The sequence below is a fragment of the Phycodurus eques genome, chromosome 18 (assembly GCF_024500275.1).
Source record: "Phycodurus eques isolate BA_2022a chromosome 18, UOR_Pequ_1.1, whole genome shotgun sequence".
Classification (NCBI taxonomy): domain Eukaryota; kingdom Metazoa; phylum Chordata; class Actinopteri; order Syngnathiformes; family Syngnathidae; genus Phycodurus; species Phycodurus eques.
Window position 1 is genome coordinate 7,748,521 of NC_084542.1, and position 22,989 is coordinate 7,771,509.

The window sequence follows — 22,989 nt, forward strand, 5'->3', positions numbered from 1 at the left end:
GGCGCCGGCCAGGAACTGTAAACGCTGACATTGTTTTTGTGTGTTTTGCTGTAGAACACAGTGCTCAGTGCTCAGCGTGTCCTCGCCAACATGGCCGCCGCCAGACGCTCCCTCTGACACTGCAGGTTTCAAAAATAAAAGTTTCACGTCCGCAGAGTTTCTTAAAATCAACACAATCTGTTTGATGATGAAGATGATGGAGGTGGACGTTGCCGTAGCAACTGTCAAACCAAAGCAGCTTTTACGTTTCCAGTTTCCATCATCTTCCGTGAAAACAAAACAGCGTTTACGTTTACAGTTTCCATCCTCTCATCGTCTGTAGATTTAAGATGCGTACATACACTCATTTCCCTACTCACAAATTACTAGTTCCCCACATATTCACACTTATTTTTTAACCGATCCCTCGTCAATCGGCGGGGAAATTTTATATATATATATATATATATATATATATATATATATATATATAATTTTTATACATACATACAGTTGCTCAACAGTCTGGGGTCTCCGTTGTCATATTTTGTGCTTCATAATGCACCACACATTTTCAGTCGGAGAAAGGTCTGGACTGCTGGTAGGCCAATTTAGTACTCTCCCTCTTTTACTGCCAAGCCATGCTGTTGTGACATACAGAAAGTGGCTTGGCATTGGCTTGCTGAAATAAGCAGGGACGTCGGTGAACAATACATTGCTTGGATGGCAGCATATGTTGCTCCCAAACCTGTATCTACCCTTCAGCATCAAAGGTCCCTTTACAGATGTACAAGTTACCCATTCCATGGGCACTAACACACCCGCATGCCATCACAGACCTTGCTGGCCTTGAACTTTGCGCTGAAAACAATGGTCCTTTTCCTCTTTGGCCCAGAGGACACGACATCCATGATTTCCAGAAACAATTTTAAATGTGGACTTGTCAGACCACAGCATACTTTTCTGCTTTGCGTCAGTCCATCTCAGAGAAGCCAGTGATGTTTCTGGGTGTTGTTGATACATGGCTTTCGCTTTACATTGGTAGTTTTAACTTGCATTTGTAGATGTAGCAACGAAGAGTGTTGAATGACAATGGTTTTCTGAAGTGTCCCTTAACCCACGTGACAATATCCTTTACATGAGGATGCCAGTTTTTAATGCAGTGCTGTCTGAGGGGTCAAAGATCACAGGCAGTCAATGTTGGTTTTCGGCCTTGCCGCTTAAGTGCAGAGATTTCCTCAGATTCTCAGAATCTTTTGATCATATCATGGACCGCAGATGATGAACTCCCTAAATGTATTGCAATTGCACATTGAAAAACGTTCTTCTGAAACTATTTTCTCGTGTAGTTTTTCACAAAGTGGTGAACGTCACCCCATCCCTGCTTGTGAACAACTGAGCCTTTTGGGGATCCTCCTTTTATACCCAACCCTGACACTCCCCTGTTTCCAATTAACCTGTTTACCAAACAGGTGTTTTCTGATCATTTATCAACTTTCCCAGTCTTTTGTTGCCCCTGTCCCAGCTTTTTAGGCACGTATTGCAGGCATCAAATTTAAAATGAGAGAATATTTGCAAAAAAAACCAACAAAAAAACATTTCCCCAGTTCGAAAATTTAATATATTGTCTTTGTCTTGTCTTGTCTTGTCGTGTATTTATTTGAATATAGGTTGAAAGGATTTGCAAATAGTTGTATTCTGTTTTGATTTACGTTTTACACACCATCCCAACTTCATTGGAATTGGGGTTTGTAAATCAAAATAAAAGCAGCAACACGAGCGTGTTTGATCAGAGCTTTTACTTTGAAAACCACACAGAAGACAAAACGATGAGAGCGTCTATCAGTAAAAGTCACTGTTTGACTTCTTGTCACAGCATATCAACAGGAAGTGTCACCCGCTCGTCCCAGCGTCACTCGCCGCGCCCGCCGTCGCCACCGCTCTCCTGCGAGATTTCTGAGTCGAGCGAGTAGGCGGAGCTCCCGTTGTCGTGTGCGTCCCTGCTGACCTCCAGGAGGGTGTCGTTGGTCGAGACCCCACCCCCTTCCGGACAGAAGTGGGCTGAGCTATGGAAGAGCTGGCTGTGGCGGTGCAGTCTTGGCGGCTTGGCGGTGTGCGCATACATGTGCTCCTGAAGCTGACTCTTGTGCGAGAAGCGCACACCGCACACAGCGCACGCCATCTTGCGCTTGCGGGAGTGGGCGGCAGCAGCTGGGGCAGCGCTCAGTCCCGCCCCCTCTGCCGCCCCCACACGGCTCCTCCTGAGCTCCGCCGCCAGCTGGGCGGCAAGTGCCCGACTCTGCCGCAGCGCCTCCTCGAGGCGGTCGGCGTCCAGACGCTCACCGGCCGCCTCGTCATTGTCGAGACCGCCGCTTTCGTGCGACAGCCCCTCCATGAAGAGGGCGGGGTGGAGGGCATGGCTGAACAGGTGCTGGCGCAGCCGCTCGGGTGACGCGCAGCGATGGCCGCAACGGGGACACGCCAGGGCCGGTGCCCGCTCTTTGGATACCGCACTTTCCTGAGGGGGAGACCCCGTTCCCGCTACCTCGTCGTCTGGACGCTCCTGCTTGATGGCGGCGGAGATGTCCAAGTCGTCCTGTGGCAAAGAGGCGTGACCGTCCGATCGGTCACCTTCCAAACCCACGGTGAGCGATGGCTGCGAGTGGGCGCGCCCCGCCCGTGTTCCCGGCTCAGCACCGGCGGTAGCCGGTGCCTCCTTGCCGGCCACCTGGGAGGAGATCTGGATGCCGTACAGGTTGGACATGCGCACGGTGTCTGTGACGGCGGTGTCCGCCCCGGCCCCAGGACCTTCACCGCTCTTGCGACACAGCTGGTGTGCGTGCAGGAACTTGATGCCGTCTTCCAGACGCGTCGGTTCCACGGCTTGTTTGGGGCACGCCCCTGTGTACATCACGTGCAACAGGTAGCTGAACACGTCGGGCTGGATATCGGTGGGCTGGATTTTGATGCACTCGCTGACACGTGCAAATGTACATATGTACGTACGCACGCACACACACACACACGATAATAATTCTGTCAACAAAGTTCATCATCACCTGTCAATCAAAACTGATGCCGCAATGCTAGCAAAAATACTGATCTAATACGACTTTTAACATCAGACTAACTTGTTGCTTCAAGCATTTCTGATGCTACCCATGTCGCTAATGCTCAAGATGTGGCTAAAGCTGTGTTGGGAATCATTCACTAATTCCCTAACCCCATACAAGAATTTTTATATATAGTGGTGCCTTGAGATATGAGTGACCTGACTTACAAGTTTTTCGTGATACGAGCCATTGTTTGACCGATTTTGTAATTTGATTTGAGAGTGCAAACTTGAGATACGAGCGCTGTATGGTAGCAGTTAACTCAACTGACCTCACATCAAGCAGCAGTATGGCAAATTCTTTAAAAAAGGAGGTTTTAAGATGTTTAATGCTACTCACACTTGAGGTTTACTCTAAAACAAAACATAAAACGAACAGAATTACACCTTATTTATTTGAAGCGCAACTAAACAGATTTTTTTTCAAGTATACATTGTACACAAAAAAATTTAATTGCATAACTTTAAAGATGGCAACAACGCATAAACTGACAATACAACAGCACTTACATTCATATATCCTTTATCTTTTGCATAGAATGACTAACATTCATGCTGTACTAGAGGAGTTGAGGCGTTATTATGAATCCCACTTGTGTTCTAGGCAGGACACGCCACGGTGCAATATGATTGACTGCTCCAATGAGGCAAGGACTGCCGAGAACAATGAACAGTATGTCAATTTCTCTGTCTTATACTTCCCCTAGGTGGCCACGGCAGGCACAACAGAAGGAGCAGCATTCAACATATTGTGTGGCAAAATTTTAAAATTCTATTTAATGATGATTTTATGAAGTAAAATATTATAGCGTGCTCTACAGTAATACCTCGATTATCGCGGGGGTTAGGTTCGGGACGACCCCCACAATAAGTGAACTCCGTATCAACCACATTTTTTTTACTATTTATACCCATTTTAAAGCTGTATGAACCCCCCCCCCCAGATTTATTAATCTTCCCCACACTTGTATTAATCTCTGCCATACTATTTTAAACACTTCCTATACTCTTAAACACCTTTTATAATCTCAAACATTTATTCCTTGCAATATGTTTTAATGAATGTTTTTCAATTTTTTAAAAATGTTTTAGGCTAGGAAGTGTTTATTTTACCAGAAAATAATTAGAGCATACACTCAAAATCACATGATATGGCGAATTAGGCGTGATATGAAAAAAAAAAAATCGGCAATGCACTAAATCCACGATAGGTGAACCGGGTTATAGCGGGGGAACGCTGTATTCCTTTACTAAACACAATACAACAATTTTTGTTGTTTTGACAGGGGGCCTGGAATGGATTAATGCAGAGGCGGAGGAACAACTTCTGGAGTGGGAGGTGGGGGCACAGTGCGCAGGGACGACTTTCAACAAAGACAACAACCATGCTCAAATGCATATTGTTCATTTTACTCGTCGATGGGTTGCTGCATGTAATTATGCAACTGATAAGCAACATATAGACTCCACACAGTGCAATAAATAAGGGGTGTGAAAATTTAGGTGTTAATGGCCCACAGTGACCCCCCTCCTCATTCCGCAGCCTCTGGATTAATGACATTTTTAATTTCTGTGGGAAATATTATTTGAAATACGAGTGAACTGAGTTACGAGCGTGGTCACGGAACGAATTCAACGCATATCTCAAAGGCACCGCTGTATGGTGACAAGGGAGGCATTCCCAAGTGCAGGTGTGTGAGTGTGTGTGTGTCACCTGGTCTGGTGGATGAAGATCATCTTGAAGTAGTTCGAAAAGGCGGCGAGGACGGCCCGGTGAGCTTTGAAGTAAACGTTCCCGATGGCGACCGTGCAGTCGCACAGGAAGCCGAACTCGCGCTGCACGTTGAGCTGCTGCAGCAGGAGCAGACTGTGAGCGGCCGACACCGGCACCGGCACCGGCACCGACGAAGCCTCCATCGCAGACCTGAGCGCACGCATGGAAACCCGCGCCACGTCACGCCACACATTTGCATATCTCACACACCTTTTGTCAAGCCGCACGCACGCACATTTACACACGCGCACGTCCCGTCGTCCCAGCCCATTCGCGATACGGCGGCGTGCACGCCGTCATTCACGCACGCGCATTAGGGCGTCGATGGATTGATGCCTTACCGCAAAAGGATCCTAGCGAGCAAGCGAGCAGGAGTCGGGAGAAGACGAGGATGAGGATGATTGTTTGTGCGCCGAACTGCGTCACGTCTCGCGAGAGGACGCGGATGGTCACGTGGGCAATGCGCCCTACCTTATCAAAAACAACACCTTGGACTGGAGTGTGCTGTCAATCACAACACATGAATTATGGACAGATATTGAGCTTGATGCCAAAGGTGGAACAACCACTTATTCGGTTCAGGGGGAGATTACTTTAGGTTTGAATCCCCTCCTTAATAAATGACATTTTTATTTAGAAACTGCATTTTGTATTTACTTTGGTTGTCTTTGTGAGAAACCCAAATTGGCTTGATGATATGAAAAGTTCAAGCGTGATGAATATGGCCCAAAAAAAAATCAGGTATACAAATATGATATACAGGTACATTGTTTCTTGTGACAAGTGTGACTTTTTGAAAAAAAAAAAAAAGTATCAGAAGTCATTTCTGCATGTACGAAAGTAATAGTTTATTTTGAAGTGGACAACTGTCCAATGGCACAACTGTAACCTGAGCATTTGGCAAAGGGGAAAATGCAACTGTGTTTAGTGGCGGTTGTAAAGCAATTTTAGTGGGGACGCCATGCCATGCTGTGGCCAGGGGTTTTGACAGCGGGGCACAGTTTTAAACACATAAGCGCACGCACACACACCCACGCTTTCACACCTATGCACAATTCAGTCTTCTATTAAGCTATGTGTGTAAGTAAGTGTCTTTGGAATATAATAGCAACTCTTTTTTTTGTCATAATATTCATATCTTATTTTTGTAATACTAAAAGTGTTTCGCCCTAAAAATAATTTTCCTCCCGTTTTTTTTTTCCCGACTTCTTTCTCATATTTCAACTAATTCTCATAAATGACCCTTTTCTCATAATATTCCAAGTATAAACAGTACGACTGCATCACTTGCATCTCCACATTACTGGTACCCTTTCCTTGCTCAACGACTCTGTACTTGTGTTTTATGTCCTAAATGTATATTATGTCATGGTGTCTTGTTTGCCATCGTACTGGAGGAGAGAAATTCTTTGTGTGTTTTCAACATACTTGGCCAATAAAGATGAAAATAAAGTAAAATGTATTTAAAATAAAATATGAGCTCAAATATGTACTGTATATTGATTATATTAGCTTTAACGATTGTTGACTTTGAGCGTTGACAGAGCGAGCGCGGCCTTGCAACTTTATTTTGAAGGTGCCTACTTCAAACTGGAAGTCTTTCATTTTGTTCTTCATGATCCACAGGCGAATTGTGCGGAAGTTGCATCCGGTACTAGTTGAAGAACAAGAAGGAAAGGAAGAACAAAATAAGAAAGGAGGATACGCTTCTTGTCCTTTTTCTTCTTCTTCACCCCCCCCCCCCAAGCCCCCCACCTGACTTCCACCCGCAGAGGAACCGCCGTGTTGTGCGAAGCCTCCGCTCATCTTTAGCCGACTTCAGCGCTCCTTCGTCGGCCTCGGCGACTTGCGGTAAGTCGGTGTTGTGTTGTGCTGCGCGGTGGCGGGGGTCTGCTTTGCGTGTTCATTGCGGGGATGGCGGGGCTGTTTGCGGGAGACATACTGCCGTCTGCGCCATCGCACCGCCATACTCCTTTTCCCGTTTGGCTTTCAAAGTAAAATGTGATCTGACTGGCTCAAGCGTTACTTCGTGTCTTCTCGCAGCCATTAGGTGGCACTAATGATGCACTACATGCTTGTATTTCTTGTGTGGTATGTCCGATAGGCCCGTTCCACGCTGGCCTTAGCTTTTTATTTTTATACTTGTGATTTACTTTGCAGGCGTAGTCTCAAGAGTTTTCCGGTCGCGTAAACGCTTGTTAGCTTATGGTTAGCTTTTAGCATGCTAGGTGGGCCGTGAGGGGCCCTTCCCCTTCCACCTTCCGCGCTCAGCGCTCCCACCTATCGGACACACTTCGACCCGCTCAGGCCCCCTAAAATATCCTCTTCGTTGAAATTCAACTTGTTTGCTTCAGAGTGAAGCTAACAAGCGGCTCGGAGTATTTTTGTTCCGGTGTAAGGAAGCGCGACACATTGAAAGTGCGTCAGAAAAGTAGCTGCTATTATTCTTGCACTGTAAGTGTTTCACATTAAATGCACGACGTTATAATTATGTACTTAAATGGGACGTATTGCGGAATATTGACTTATTTATGTGCTGTATACAAATCGTTGAGTCTCTGAAGTGCCTCCCCACCCATCAAGTGTGAAATTAAACAACCAACTTATCGTTTCGAGCCTATTTCTGAAATGTCACTGTTGCCAATGGACCATATGAAAGGCAACACATGAAGCATTTCCGGTGGAAAGGTTAGGTTGGGTATGAGATTTTAGTGTTAGTTTGTTTCAAGCTACCGGGATGCCATATGACCGAACAATAACCTCATTCGTTAAATGTGTGATAACGTGGGGTTGTTTAATAGGTATAGTCATTTGTTATTTTAGATTTTTACAGTGTGTACACATCACACACATCTCATCCCAATTCCTCCCAATGTTCGTCTGGCCTTCCACGGGGCCAAAGTATAAATTGTGATTGTCCAGCTAGACCTCTTTGGCAACTAGAGCTTGTTATCAAAGTAAAATCACCCGCAACTCACAGAAACAGTGATTGCATCGGGTTATATTAAGTTGAAAAGTAGGTGCAGCATGGTCGTCGCTGAAATGCAGATAGTCTTCCTAAAATCCTATCAGTGACAGAATATGACAGTTCACTGGTGTCAAACTGGTGGCCCTAGCGCCCAGATCCGGCCCTCAACATCATTTTATGTGGCCCACGAAAGCAAATCATGTGTGTCGACTTCATGTTTCTTGGGAAAATACCAAAATTGGTGTCTTTACTTGTATAATGTTGAGATATTGCAAGCATTTTATGTTCCAATCACCTTTTGGGAATATATGTAATAATAGTTGAATTTTTTTTTATTGGCTTCTGATTTTAAAACGTGTTATCCATCAATTTGTTGGGTATATGTCATTATATGAGACAATATTTTATATGGGTTCACAGTCATAACGGACCTCCGAGGGAAGCCATAACTACAATGTGACCCACGACAAAAATGAGTTTGACACCGCTGCCTTAGTCATTCGTGTAACTGTGTGGCTGGGATTCTGGTACCTTTTCAAGTTGAAATTTCATCAAACATTTTTTGACTTTTTAAAGACGAAGGGAGAGTTCCTCCAGCCACCAGTGCGGTGTGCCGCTATGTTCAGCGTCAACTCGGATTTGTGTTTCAACATGTTTCCTATGTTGTCACTATGTGTTTGCCTTGCGACTGGAAGTTAACACGCCACCTTACCCCAAATGCAAAAGTGTGCTATTATATCAAAGCCAAAAAGTAGGCACAGCTGCAGTGTTGGCATTAGTTTCTGAAAATAATGTTTGGCTAAATTGCCAGCGTGGGGGGTCAATTTGTGGGGGGGCTATTTGTGTTTGCCCATGTCAATGCTACATTAATTGACAAATGTATTTCAGTGGCATAGTAATGAAATGCTGCATCCACCAGTGGCACCACAAACGAATATTTATGGACGCTCGCTTGAGATGAGATGACAGCGGTAGATTCTTATAAATGACTCTTGTCATTATTGCTCCGTGAAGTTGTCGCCGCCGCGGAAGGGAGGAAAAAAAAAGAAGCAATTAAGGAACTGTACATTAGTGACCCCTCATATGGGCATGGAGAGCCACAGTCGCTGATGCACTTCCAGCTGTTTATTGAATGGGGCAAACAGTCAAACACACAAATACAAAATAAAAACACTCACAAGTAGCTGCTGTAGGCCACCACTCCCGCTCAGCTGTTCACATGCAGACTCCAATCTACCACACTATGTATGATACATGATGGTACAAGAAGGCCCTTAGTTTACAAAGAAAAACATGCAAGCTGGCCGTATTTTTTGCAAAAACACACTTTAAAAAAAAAAAAAAAAAAAAAAAAAAAAATCTCTCAAACGCATGTGGCAAAAGGTGTTTTGGTCTGATGAATGTAACTTTTTGGTCAGAATTCCAAAGGGTCAGCACTCAAAAAGAACACCATACCCAAAAGTGAAGCATGGTGCTGGCGCCATCATGGTTTTAGACTGTTTTTCTTCAGCTTAGTCAAGGTGGAAGGACTTATGAACAGTTCCAAACAACAATCAGCGCTGGCACAAAAAAACAATCAGGAAATGTCTACGAGAACAGCTGTACTTCATTTGGGGTGACTCAGACGCGCACTGTAAAGGTCCCATGCTACACCTTTTACAAATAAAATGAATAATCGTTTTATTGGGTTTGCCAGATAACTTGGGGTTGGAAATGCCCAGGCTGCCCCTTTCTGATTAATATTCAGTATGTAAATAAGCTTTGCTCTCCTTGGATCGCTGTTCTCCTATGGAGCTTGACTGCGGGAGTGTTGTACACACCGGACACAAATTTGTTTAATTCGCGCCAGACGTACCTGGAGACAAGGAGCGCTTTCTCCTGGTGAATACAGACACCATTTCTTAAGTTTCTTGAGAGAGTATGAGAGAGGGAGGGAGAGATGGAGTACGAGAAAGAGGTAGAGCGAGAGTATAATTGTAGGGCTCGACCAATATGGATTTTTTTGAGGCTGATGCCGATTCTGATATTTAGCATAGTAAAATTTCGAGAACCAATTAATCAGCCAATTGATTTCAAAATATATAATAAATAGAAAAACTTCTTTCTTTGTCCCTCAACACTTATAACAGTAAATATATTAATTACAGGCGTAACAGTTGACTGTTTTGCAATATATTGTCCTGTAGTTTGTATGGCCGATTAATATGTCGGGCCCTACTTTTGATAGCATGGGACCTTTAAATGGTGGCAGGTGTGTCCTGACTCCTATTTAACATTGAATGTAATTGGTTCATTTTGAACACAGCCAGAACCCCAGTTATAAGAGGGTGTGCACACTTGTGCAAGTACGTTACCTCATTTGTTTAGCGTTACTTCCCCTCTTGGAGAGAGTTGCGTTCTATGGGTTGAAGGTCACATTAATGGTGAAAATAGTTTTGAAATGATTTATCCTGGTCTCTCTCTCTCGCTCTCTTTTTTTTTTTTTTTTTTTTTTTTTTTTTTTTTTTTTTTAGCATCATCAAAAACTTTTTTGATCAGGGATGTGTTGCCTTTTTATAACCACCATAGTTGCTGCTTCACTAGACTTTACACCGGCCTGATCAGTATCGGCCGATAATTAGCATCTAATGCAGATCGGCTTTATTGTCATAATTCGCCGATTTTGGTCAATGATGTTAAAGACATTTACTCCACGTCGCCGTCGTGTACAGTATATTAGAATCCAAAAGCTAGTTTATTTTTAACATTGTCGTGTGTCTTTTGACGTAGTACTGTTAATATCTGACCGCCATTAAAGTTATTTATAAAAAAAAAAAAAACATGTCGGCGGTGTGGGACAGATAACACGTAATGCCCGGCCGGATCAGACTACAAGACAAATTTGGTATTTCATGATTGCACTATGTCAGACTACTGCAATAAAATCTTGTATTCCGATACCACAGCATCTCGTTTTTTACGATCACTGGGCTTCATCTTGTCAACTCAAACGTGACCTGATAATTCGTTACCATGGCGATGACAACAATAATGGATCGTGCCGTGTGTTTATAAGAACAAAATGGGGGAAAATGTGTGTTGGTGGTCACCGGTGCTCGGGAGAGGACGTTCGTTTAAGGCTTGCTTGAGGTATGTTCACGTACTTTTAATACGAGACGGATCGCAAGCAGGCAACAAAACGTTATGTAGCCTAGAAGAAGGAAGAAGAATCACCTTTATTGTCATGAACACGCATGCATGCACACGAAATTTTTTCTCTGCATTTTACCCATCGCAGTGAACACATAAACATGTTAGTGGAACACACTGGAGCAGGGGGCAGCTGAAGCGCCCGGGGAGCATTTCGGGGTATCAGTGCACACCAATAAACAAAAATGTCACAAAAGGTGGATGCATGAATTACTGTATGTACTTCCTGCCTTCAAATGGAAAACCATTCATTTTTTCTGTCGTCAGTATGCCTCACTGGCATAAATAGATGAACAAAGATACATTATTTATTGTAAATATAATTTTTGGAGCAATTAAGTACACAAGTATATACAGTAAATGAACAGGTAATTTAAATAGAGACATTAATCCATCTTGTGATCGGTTATCGTTTTTTTAAACTCGCTGATCGGCCCCAAAAATCTTGACCGTGTAAAGCCTATGTTTCACATGTGACTTGGTGCTTTGGTGTCTCGCAGGGCGATGGCGAGGCCGAGCCACAGCGACCACGTCCTTCAGCAGCTGAACAACCAGCGCGAGTGGGGCTTCCTGTGCGACTGCCTCATCGCCATCGGCGACATCTACTTCCGGGCGCACAAGGCCGTGCTGGCGGCCTGCAGCTCCTACTTCCGGATGATGTTCATCCGCGAGCAGCAGGGGGCGGCGCGCCTGGACCTCAGCGACATGCAGATCAGCGCAGAGTGCTTCGACCTCATCCTGCAGCTCATGTACCTGGGGCGCATCGCGGCGGGCACGTTCGACTTCGATGACCTCAAAGCGTCCATGGTCTACCTGCAGATGTACTACATCCCGGACTCGCTGGAGGACCTGCGCGACATCCGCAGCGGCTCCAACCTGACGCCGTCCTCGTCCGAATGCTCTACAGCGGCCGCGTCATCCGGCGGAAAGATGTTGTTCGGAGTGCGCATGTATGAGCGGAAGAGGACGGCAGGCGCTCAAGAACCTGCCAATGGTGTCAAAACCGTCAGCAGCTCTGCCAGGTACTGAGGTTATAGTAGTTTGAGAGTTGACATTAGTTTTCATTTTTATTTCGTTAACCATGCAAACCACTATTACTTAAGGCAAAAAAACAAAAAATGTGACATCGAGTAAGCCCTCCTCGCAAGTAGTTTGTGCCACACTGTGGCAGTTTGACACATCAGCGAATCATGATGTGCGTCAGAAAGAAAGAAAGAAAGGTCTTTGATCACAAATATCTGTCGTTTTGTTATGTTTTATGTATCAAGAGTACTAGTGTTATCAGTATTTGGTATTTGTATCAGTCAGTACTCAAGAGTGAGTACTGGTACTGGTATCTGTCTGAAAAAAGTGATATCAAACATCCCTATAAACTTTTTTTTTTTTGACCAGTTAAGTAAAATTGAATAATTTCTCATGGTACACCTAATGTTAAGGAAAATGCCAAATAATTTTGATGTATTAGTTTTATTATTCTTGTTACTAAATTGATAAAGATGAAAAGGAAGCTATAATTGGTATAACCCTGCCAGGTACCTGGGGGGGCCACCCGTGATTGAGGAGGCGTCGGGCGGCTCTGTCCACGGGGCGGCACTCCCAAGCGTGGACGCTGGACATACGGCGGAGCAACCGTGTGATCTGAGGAAGCGGAGCGCAGGAAGGAGCTCGACCCTGAGGGAACGCCCTCGCTTCGGCCGCACCTTCACCTGCGACGACTGCGGATTCGTCTTCAGCTGCGAGAAGCTTCTGATCGAGCACATCCTTACCTGCACCAACCGCAAGACCTACGCACCTGCCTGCAGCCTGGACGGCGACAATGACTCCGCCAAGGCAGAGAGTTCTGCTTCAGACAGCGCAGAAGACCACAGGATGCTTGCTGACCTGGGCTCCGTCGCGGCGGGGCCCAGCGACGGGGCGGGATCCGCATGCGTCAAGACCATCAAGACGGAACCCGGAGAAAGCCCGCACCCTGAGGACCGGGAGGCGGGGGGCGGTAACGGAGCACGTGTTGATTGGGGGCCAGGTGACGAGAACTGCGAGGCGGCACCCGGCGTTTCCGGTGTGGAGAGGGCCGGCGAGCGGTGCGAGAGCGCCATGTCAGGAAGCGACGCCTCTGCAACGTCGCCAGTCTTTTTCAAGGTGAAAGACGAGGAGAGCACAGAGGGCGCTCCGTGCGAACTGTGCGGGGCGCTGCTGAGCGAGGACGACAAGTCGGCCCACTACCTCTCCAGCCACCTGGGCCACATCTGCGCATGCGGACGCTGCGGCCAAGTGCTGATCAAAGGCCGGCAGCTCCAGCAGCACGCTGAGCACTGCGGCGAGTCGGACGAGGCGGACGAGCCTCACGGCGCAGACGATGGGCTCCTGGAGGGCGCCGACCTGGCCTGCCCTCACTGCGGCCTGCCCTTCGAGAGCGAGAGCCTGGCGCTGGAGCATGCCCTCTCCTGTCCCCACGAGGCCGACCCGATAAAGCCCGGCGGCCCCGATCACCGGCGCAAGCACTTCTGCGCCATCTGCGGCAAAGGCTTTTACCAGCGCTGCCACTTGCGCGAGCACTACACGGTGCACACCAAGGAGAAGCAGTTCACCTGCCAGACGTGCGGCAAGCGCTTCCTGCGCGAGCGCCAGCTGCGCTTGCACACGGACATGCACCGCGGCGTGGCGCGCTATGTGTGCCCTGTGTGCGACCAGGGCACATTCCTCAAGCACGACCACGTGCGTCACATGATCTCGCACCTGGCGGTCGGGGAGACCATCTGCCAGGTGTGCTTCCAGATCTTCCCGGGTGGTGAGCAGCTGGAGGAGCACATGGATGTGCACCTGTACGTTTGTGGCGTGTGCGGTGACAAGTTCCGCCTCCGAAAGGACATGCGCACGCACTACAACCTTAAGCACGCCAAGAGGCTGTAGCACGCACACGCAGCGCATCCACAGACTCTGCATGAGGAGGAAACATACAGTGCTACATTGACTTACGAGTTTAATTCGTTCAGTGACCACGCTCAGAAATCAAATGCCTCGTATCTCACATCATCTTTCCCCATTAAAATGAATGGAAATGCAGTTAATCCGTTCCAACCCCCCAAAAAACATCCCCAATTATTTTTTTTGTTTTTTTGTAAGGCCAAAAACATGACCGTACGTAATGTACTGTACGTCCTGTTGTTTTATTGACAGTTGGCAAACCAGCTTAATGGAACATTATTGCCACCAGCTGTGCACAACAATTGTCCTTCCACTGCAAGGAAACCAATGTGAACTGATGGTGGCCAGATGTTGTGAGGTGTGCTGGCGCCATATAGCGGTGGAGGGTCTGAAGTACACTTAAATCTCAACTTTTGCACGTATCAATACAAAAGAATTTATCAATTGGTGTAAGTCGAGGCACCACTGTATACAAAGTGAAGTCAAGCATAGGTGGCGCCATGGTGGTCCCGAATCAAATTCTGCTGAGGGACCCAAAAAAGCTGGAGGCCGGCGACGACTTATGCAAAAAAGACGGGTTTCCATACATTTTGAACCCCCATCTTCCTCCTCTCCTGATTGGTAGCCGTGTCGTCTGGGTTTTGACCCAGATGTCGGATGAAACGGGATTCCTGCTGGAATTGAAACTCGGGTTGCAGTGATTCATGATGAGCGATGAGGATGATGATGGGGATGTTTGTAGTGCTATATGCTGTACACAAAGCTTAATCAAGTGAACTGATACGAGTTGAGAACCTGTTCCGTTCTGCGTAAGGACTGATTGGACCCTAACGCAATGTTTAATGTGTGTGTGTTTCCTTTATCAACTACACACTTTGAATAAATAACTGCACACTTCACTTAAATGTCTTTTGATTTCACACCTGAACTTCGGATGAGAATATCCACTTTAGGATTACGTACCAGAGTTGAACAAACTTTATTTTTTCTTTCAAATATTTGCGAACAAAGATTAGAATTGAAACAAATGATGAAACATCTCATTTATCTCCTTATTCAAACATTACAGTTACCTGAGGACAGAGGTTCGATCGCCGGCCCCGCCTGTGTGGAGTTTGCATGTTCTCCCCATGCCTGCGTGGGTTTTCTCCGGGCACTCCGGTTTCCTCCCACATCCCAAAAACACGCGTGGTAAGTTGATTGAAGACTCTAAATTGCCCGTTGGTGTGAATGTGAGTGCGAATGGTTGTTTGTTTGTATGTGCCCTGCAAGTGGCTGGCAACCAGTTCAGGGTGTACCCCGCCTCCTGCCCGATGACAGCTGGGATAGGCTCCAGCACTCCCGCGACCCTAGTGAGGAGAAGCGGCTCAGAAAATTGATGGATGGATGGCTAGCGAAAGGACAACAGCAGCGCGATTGGCACATCTTTGCAACAGTTCTGTGGTTTTGGGGTTCAAATCTGGGCCCCAACTGGACGAACCCTGTAAAAAAGTTTATAATATATATATATATCTATATATATATATTTTATCTCAATTGAATTGTACAGGTTATAGTGCACATAAATGGCTGAAAAAGTTTTGAAATGTTTTTTTTTGGTTTATTTTTTTTAATATGAAGAAAACCTGGCATTTGAACTGGGGTGTGGAGACTTTATATATCCACTATATGTATATATGCATGTCTATACAGTACAGCGACAGTATATGAATATTAGAACTCAGACTCGCCGTCTAAATCCCCAATCGCTATTTGCATTGACAGCAACGAATGACTAGTGAATCACAATTGAATCGTTACTCCTTGTACTTCTGCATTCTGACATAAAGATGTCATTCTCCAACAAGTGAAAAATCCAATTTGATAATTTGAAAACTATCTATAGCCCCCTGGTTTACATCACGGCAACTTTTTGGGAGGGGGTCGCAGATTGTCACAACACCAGGAAGAGGCTCCAATGCCAAAAAGAGATTGCCAAAACTCTTCTTTTTTGCTTAAAATGGCTTTAACCAAAATCCCTCACCGTATTGTTGCTGTGGTCTGTTTTGCCCAGTCTCAGTGCTGTAAAATGCGTAAATGCACGCTGGCTGAGAACATCCGTTGCTAGGGCGCGGCCATCGAATACCTCGTCTCGGGGGAGACGACTACTTGCATCCGTGATTCATGATAAAACTACAGGATTTGGAAGCCACTGTCCAACTGTGCATATGCGCCGTAAGTCAAAATGGCGGCTATAAAACAAAAGAAGTAAATACGGCAGGGCAGAGCTGGTCGTTGTATTCTATTCTTTGATTTGTTTTCATTCAAATCCAAAAATTCTGACTCAGTGTTTGTGATTTTTGTCACACTCAGGAGTGAACTCAAATTCATTCATAGCGCTAATAAAAAATTTGTGCAGTTTTATCTTGTCACAAGGGTTGACAACAGTCATCATATCCATGGCCAGTGTTGGGCAGATTTGATTGAGTGTAAACAACCATTAAAATGTACAATTGACTTTTTTGACCATTGAGTAATATCAAATTGAGGCCTCTGTTACGCCGCTGCAATTTTGGGGTCTGCAAGCAACCTGGCAGAGGCCGGAGTTGAACCCGGGTCCTCAGAACTAGGAGGCAGATGTGCTAACCAGTTAACCAGTAACCATTTAACTGCTAACCAGTAACCTTTTTTTTATAATTAAGATAAAAAAAATGTATGCAACAAATATTAGAGAACGCTTGATAACGTAAAACGTAACTTTTTTTTTTTATAAAGTAGAGTATTATAGAGGGCTATTTTTCCTTATTAAAAACAAAAGTTGGAGCTATGCGTGTTTTGAGTTAGGAGCGTGGTCACGGAATGAATTCCACTCATATCTCAAGGCAGCACTGTGTACACAGTATAACTTTATAGCACATATACAGTGGACAGGGTAGACCGAGTGACCCAGTTAAGAATCTGAAGGGCAGGTTATGATGTGATGTCTGTGCTCAGCAGACATCAGTTAAAAAATAATTTGCATGACAAATATTTGTCAGGGGGCGTCCGTCGGAGGGCGTTGATGCCCACGGTCGCGCAACGGGCCTTAAGTAGGAGCACCGAGCTGGGCGCTAGCACATTCCCCCCTGACATCTGACATCCCGAGATGGTGTACCAGTGGTTGATTGCTGCCTTGCTGCTGTGCGGCCCGGCTGGGCTTTGGGCTCAGGATGCCTCAAGTGAGTGTGCCCACCTTTCACCCTTTGAGCATCTCTTCCATTTCCTTGATATCCAGTTTAAGGTCCGTGAATTAGTTTGCTTACAGCGCACTAGTAGAACGACTGTGTGCATTACTACGGCAAGCCAGTCGTTCTACTATTGCACCGAGTTGTCTTACTAGTGACGACAAAACACGTACTGGTCTATGGCCCTTAAGCAGGATATCTGGAATAAAAACTCAAAAGGGCGTTCCATATACACATGACAACTTGAGCAAGTATGAATGTGAGCCATCAGGTGTTGTGTACTTGTTGCAGGCGACCAGCAGGTAGCGTTCTCAGTGGCCCTGAAATCCAACGACCAGGCGCCCGACGACCACGGCCCCTTCAACACAGAAACCACCCTGGTGTTCAAGAGAGTGGTCACCAATGTGGGGAACGGCTATGACGACAACACAGGTAGGACGTTACATATCACCCAAAAATACGCCAGCCTGTTGACTTTTTTTCCCCCATCCATCCATCCATCCATTTTCTGAGCCGCTTATCCCAGCTATCATCGGGCAGGAGGCGGGGTACACCCTGAACTGGTTGCCAGCCAATCGCAGGGCACATACAAACAAACAACCATTTGCACTCACATTCACACCTACGGGCAATTTAGAGTTTCCAATTCATGCATGTTTTTGGGATGTGGGAGGAAACCGGAGTGCCCGGAGAAAACCCAAGCAGGCACGGGGAGAACATGCAAACTCCACACAGGCGGGGCCGGGGAGTGAACCCCGGTCCTCAGAACTGTGATGCAGACGCTCTAACCAGTCGTCCACCATTTCACCGACTTTTTTCCTCGTTTATCAAAAACATAAATGTGGAATTTGATGATCTTGTTTCATTCAGTGTGTCTGGAGTGTGCATCACATCATGCAGTTGTTTGCCTAGTTTGTGGAATTACACACACAAACAAAACGCTTTTCTTTCAAAAAGAGTTTCATAAGCTAAGCATTAGCTAAGCAAGTCGCAAGCAGTGGCGAGTGGTCAAGAGAGGGCACTGCACCACTGTTGCTGCGTCACCTTGAAAAGGGCAAAAATTGAAAATGGAAAATATTACAAATTATATGTATATTTTTAGATGAATATGATAGAGTATATTATATAGTATACAGTCAATGATTAGCAACATTGATTAGTTTATCTCTGTTGACACAACTTGAACCTTTGACGTTTTGGCATTGACTCTTGTTAAATGTTTGACATGCACAGTCAATCCTAGTGCCATCCAAAAGATATTGCCGAGGTAGGGCGTTGAATTCCAGCGCGCATTAGCCTATAATGTTAAATAGACTTACCATTAAACCCTACAAAAATTGTAACATGAGGATGACTCGATTCAACTCAGTCTAGTCGAGTCCCCCACCTCTGCAACACACACACGTGCACTCGTTCTTTGGGACACTAACAAGGTGGCGGTCTTTCTCTCCCTAGGCATCTTCACTGCCCCCGTCAAAGGTCTCTACTTCGTCACCTTGACTGGCGCCGCCGGGTCGGAGGGGGGCATGAACGCGGCGGTGATAAAGAACGGCGTCAACATGTTCGCCATCGCCGACAACCAGAACAAGTTCAGCAGCGCCACCAACAGCATGGCGCTGCAACTAGATGCAGGGGATAAGCTGTGGGTCACCTTGTGGGCCAACCAGAGGATCTTTGACCAGAGCCGACTCACCACCTTCAGCGGTTTCCTCATCAGCCCACTCCCCTAACGTCACCTGAGGCTGACAGGAGCTCTTCTTCAAACAAGACAAGCGCAACAAAAAATAAAGACATGCAATCCGAAACAAATGTCTGTCTGTCTATCTATCTATCTATCTATCTATCTATCTTAGCTTACTATATTATATTACTAAATTATTCAAAGCTACCTGGCCCTGTGTGAAAAAGTAATTGTCCGCCTTTATTTTTATTTTTTTGTGAGTGCATTTTCACTGACCACACCCAAGCATGATTACCTTCAGACCTGTTCAATCAAGAAATCACTTCAACAGACCCTGCCTGACAAAATGAAGTCAACCGAAAATCTCAAAATGCCATCATCTCCCAACATTCAAGAACACATGAGCAATAAAATAATTGATCTGATCAGTCTGGAAAGGGTTACAAAGGACTCCAGCAACCACGGTGGGAGCAATTATCTACAAATGGAGAAAACATGGAACAGTGATGAACCTTCACAGCAGCGGGTGGACTACAAATGTTACCCCGAAAGTACGGCAATGACTCATCCAGGAGGAAACCAGGACATCTAAAGAACTGTAGGCCTCCCTTGCTTTAGTTAAAGTTAGTGTTCGTGACTTAACAATAGTCACTCATGGTGTAGTGGTACACTCGCCTTCAAGGAATGGTGCTCCAAAATATCTTCACATGTGAATGTGAAAGGCAGTTATGGAAAATGTTTGATTTCAGGTGTTGCTGCTGAGGGTGACCCAACCAGTTATTAGGTATAGGGGGCAACTATTTTGTCCTCACAGGGCCAGGTAGCTTTGAATATTTTTTTTCGCTTAATAAATAAAATCAGCATTAAAAACTGTGTTTTATGTATTCTTGGGTTGTCTTTGTCTGATATTTACATGTGTTTGATGATCTTAAACATTAAAGTGGAGAAACTATTTAAAAATATATATTTTAGAAGTGGGTAAATAGTTTTTCACAGCACTGTTATTTATCTGTGAGTGGGTCCTCACCTTGTTGGAGGTACTGAACCCTTCAAGTTTCATACGCGCATTCATACGCACATTCACGGAGCTCTTTGTAATGGGAAAAATTAAAATGTGGTTAATTTCAAATTCAAAACAGGTAACGGTATATGTTTTATTTGTGCACAAAATGAACCAAGCATCTGTTGCGCACAAAATCCCTGTGTTGAAAGAACAAAACCAACAAAACATGAATGTCACACACACAAAGAAACCATATTTCAATACAAAATTATTGTAAATGAATTTGAATTTTGCTGGTGCCTTTCACCTTGTTAAGTCCCACTCTCGGATAGTTTTCAGAACAATGTCAGTTGTTTTTTATATCTGCAAGAGTTGCTTGCTAAAATTGGTCCGGTGCAAGCCAGCCCATATTTGGAAGTGCTTGAAGTAGCATGGATGCTTTTCCTACTTGTTGGTTTATTGCAAATGAACAATAAACAGATACAACACGTGCCTTTGAGTTGTGGGTCTATGGTGCCATTGAGCTAATTGGGCAGAAGTGTCAGCACATTCCATGTTTGTGGACGGCACGAAAGCCAAAATAGGATGTCTGCCCTCACCTCCTCTAACAAGAAGCAGTGCAGCCAAGATAAACAACTCTACTGTCGGGAATAAATGAATACAATTTCATGGAGCAAGTATTAGAATTTAGGTCGTAAATGCGGATCAGTGGCATTGAATCAATCGCATCTGGACTGTTCTGTTTGTCTCGCAAATGGACTGTTCAAGAAAACCAGAACAGTTCTGTTGCGATCGATGTGATTGCCTGAGAACGTGAGCTGTCTCTCACAACTGCTAGAAGCTGGAACATTCCCGTCATCCTCAACGTACTTCTCGATGTTGATAATGATGATTATGATGCTGCCCTGACAATGAAATGGCGTGGATGAACGAGAATATTTACTGGTCGTGCTTTTTTAACGGTGGCGATCCCGCGTTGTCCAGGCGCATCGCGTCAACAGTTGGAAGTCAAGTGCGCTGACGGCTGAGCTAGAAGCCCGGGCCGCTAACTCAGCGGCCTGCGCCCTCTTTTGAGGATTGGAGAGGTTCTTCAGCATAAATTTGCACTGTTCCATCTGTTACACCAGACCAGCAGCGAAAGCCTTGCTTACCCTGACTCGTCAGCACTGCGTTACATGCTTAAAAATCATAGAACACAGTGTGTTGCCACTCTAGTGTGGTGATTGACGTGCTCGTTGTTTTTTGGTCAAGCAGGCAAATGTTGTTTGTCTGCAAATGTTTGTGACCAAAGTCTGAATTCTCAAGCTGTACAAACTTTGCAGAGACAGTGAGGGTGAAGTTCAGGTAGAAAGTGTTCAACTAACGGCAGGAAGCTGCTGCGCTCGTCATTTTAGCGATGGCGTCCTCGTGCTTCACCACCGTGGCGACGTTGCTCATTGTGTGCGCTGCCGGCGGCCTTCAGGCTCAGTTTTTTTTCGGCGATGAGCGCATAGAGTTCGAACCCGAAACAAAAGTCCTCATGAAACAGCTGGCGGCACGTGTGGACAAGCTGGAGAGGGACGCCGCTGAAGCAGGTCAGTTGAGAAGATGATATGTTCAGAAAGAGGTCAGTTGATGAGTTGAAACATGAACCTCATCTTTGTGGTGTGTTTGTGCAGCCAAAGCGCCGGTCTCCTTCGCGGCGGCGTTGTTCACCACATCGGAGTGGATCCACCTGGGCCCCTTCAACACAGACACCACCCTGGTGTTCAGGAAAGTGATCACCAACGAGGGCAACGGCTACGACTCCAACACAGGTAGGACGTCATCGCCTCTCTGACCAAGCGACATCTCGTCTCGCCTCAACCCACTTGTCCAGTGAACCCCCGTTTGTCACAGGGGGAATACGTTAGACGCAACTGCAATAAGGGAAAAATTTGCGATACTGAGATTTGCAAAACCATTTTTAAAATAGTTTCACCCCTCTCACACCAAGTAAATGCATTCATACATCCGTATAAATACAAATGGATCTAAAAATGTGGAACTTACCTGTATATGTAGACTGTAAAAAGCCATTATATAATACGGGGCGCGAAAGCTGAACTGCGAAAATAGCATGGTGTCCCATTGTGGGATACTCACTACGAATAGGAATCAATAATCTCAATCACGTACTTTTTTGCACCAAGTACCACATCAAGAAATGCTTACCCCTCCGAGTACCACTATCATGGCCAACATTATTCCTGAAAAGTATCTCATATTGTTGTAAGCCGCTCTAACATTTTGCAATTTGAACATTGACACTGTGCTTAAATAGATGAAACATAAAAGGACTTTACTTAAATGATAGAAATGTATTGCACATGAAACATAAATAAAAAAAATATACCTAAAGACAGTTTTTTTCCTGTAAAACAAACAAACAAACATGTTTTATTGTTAAATGGAGAAAAGGTCAGAGAAAATTGCAATTGATTTCAAATAGTTTTATGAAAAAAATACTATACCAGGATCTATATTATATAAAGGGATGTAAAATGACCTTTACATTTTGGCCACCTTGTACAACACTATATATGTAGAAAGATCTTTTGTGTTATAATATCATATAATATACATAATTATAAGGACATCAATGACATAAAATGTCATTTGTATTTTTTTCACTCCCTCACCCAATGAGAATCGATAAGAGAATCAATAAGGAATCAGATCAATAAACAGTATCAATAACTGAATCACGACATACTTATCGATTCCCACAGTTAGTGCTAAGATTCCGGTGGTCTCCCCCCCCACAGGCATCTTCACGGCTCCCGTCAAGGGTCTCTACTTCATCCTCTTCAACGGCAATGTGGGGAACTCGGGCGCACTGAACGCGGCGGTGCTCAAGAACGGCGTCAACATGTTCGCTATCTACGACACCCAGGGCACCTTCAGCAGCGCCACCAACGGGATGCCACTGGTCCTGGAGCAGGGAGACAAGCTGTGGGTCACTCTGTGGGCCAACAAGAGCATATTTGACCAGAGCCGACTCACAACCTTCAGCGGCTTCCTCATCAAAGCCTTGTGATAAGAAAGGGCACCTCGCAGGAAGCCACTCAAAGCCACGCTTGATCACATCAATAAAAACAACAAACAAAGGTCTTATAACCACAAACCACAATGTG

The 22,989-nt window shown here is 45.3% G+C and overlaps 5 protein-coding genes across 11 annotated transcripts in view; 4 read left to right on the plus strand and 1 right to left on the minus strand.

Annotated features, from left to right (window-relative positions):
• The window catches only part of LOC133416749 (C-1-tetrahydrofolate synthase, cytoplasmic-like), a 12,685-nt gene extending 6,993 nt beyond the window's left edge, over nt 1–5,692 (plus strand). For 3 of the 4 annotated variants that reach the window (XM_061703879.1, XM_061703876.1, XM_061703878.1), the window contains one exon: nt 55–5,692. In XM_061703879.1, coding sequence (XP_061559863.1) covers nt 55–117 — 63 coding nt within the window. In that variant the 3' untranslated portion in view covers nt 118–5,692. The remainder of the gene's footprint in view (nt 1–54) is intronic. The other variant, XM_061703877.1, reaches the window with a different exon arrangement.
• Nucleotides 1,633–6,839, minus strand: zbtb25 (zinc finger and BTB domain containing 25). 3 transcript variants are annotated; one of them, XM_061703874.1, is made up of 4 exons: nt 6,621–6,839; nt 6,450–6,519; nt 4,806–5,015; nt 1,633–2,954 (listed from the first exon to the last, which is right to left on the minus strand). In XM_061703874.1, exons 3-4 carry the CDS (start codon nt 5,006–5,008, stop codon nt 1,892–1,894), a joined length of 1,266 nt encoding a protein of 421 aa, XP_061559858.1. In that variant the 5' UTR covers nt 5,009–5,015; nt 6,450–6,519; nt 6,621–6,839; the 3' UTR covers nt 1,633–1,891. The 3 variants fall into 3 exon arrangements, with proteins under 3 accessions (XP_061559858.1, XP_061559856.1, XP_061559857.1); XM_061703872.1 differs by having other exon boundaries at nt 4,806–6,519; XM_061703873.1 differs by lacking the exon at nt 6,621–6,839 and having other exon boundaries at nt 5,207–6,593.
• zbtb1 (zinc finger and BTB domain containing 1) lies at nt 6,477–15,430 on the plus strand. 2 transcript variants are annotated; one of them, XM_061703870.1, is made up of 3 exons: nt 6,477–6,716; nt 11,523–12,044; nt 12,555–15,430. In XM_061703870.1, exons 2-3 carry the CDS (start codon nt 11,527–11,529, stop codon nt 13,930–13,932), a joined length of 1,896 nt encoding a protein of 631 aa, XP_061559854.1. In that variant the 5' UTR covers nt 6,477–6,716; nt 11,523–11,526; the 3' UTR covers nt 13,933–15,430. The 2 variants fall into 2 exon arrangements, with proteins under 2 accessions (XP_061559854.1, XP_061559855.1); XM_061703871.1 differs by lacking the exon at nt 6,477–6,716 and adding an exon at nt 6,926–7,319.
• Nucleotides 15,431–16,717: 1,287 nt separating this feature from the next.
• LOC133417164 (complement C1q-like protein 2) lies at nt 16,718–18,897 on the plus strand. The gene is made up of 3 exons (XM_061704708.1): nt 16,718–17,144; nt 17,442–17,582; nt 18,606–18,897. The coding sequence occupies exons 1-3, from the start codon at nt 17,072–17,074 to the stop codon at nt 18,878–18,880; spliced, it is 489 nt and encodes a 162-aa protein (XP_061560692.1). The 5' UTR covers nt 16,718–17,071; the 3' UTR covers nt 18,881–18,897.
• A 2,333-nt stretch (nt 18,898–21,230) lies between these two features.
• Nucleotides 21,231–22,952, plus strand: LOC133417369 (complement C1q tumor necrosis factor-related protein 3-like). Its single transcript, XM_061705103.1, has 3 exons — nt 21,231–21,408; nt 21,493–21,630; nt 22,621–22,952. Exons 1-3 carry the CDS (start codon nt 21,231–21,233, stop codon nt 22,890–22,892), a joined length of 588 nt encoding a protein of 195 aa, XP_061561087.1. The 3' UTR covers nt 22,893–22,952.
• Nucleotides 22,953–22,989: the final 37 nt, after the last annotated feature.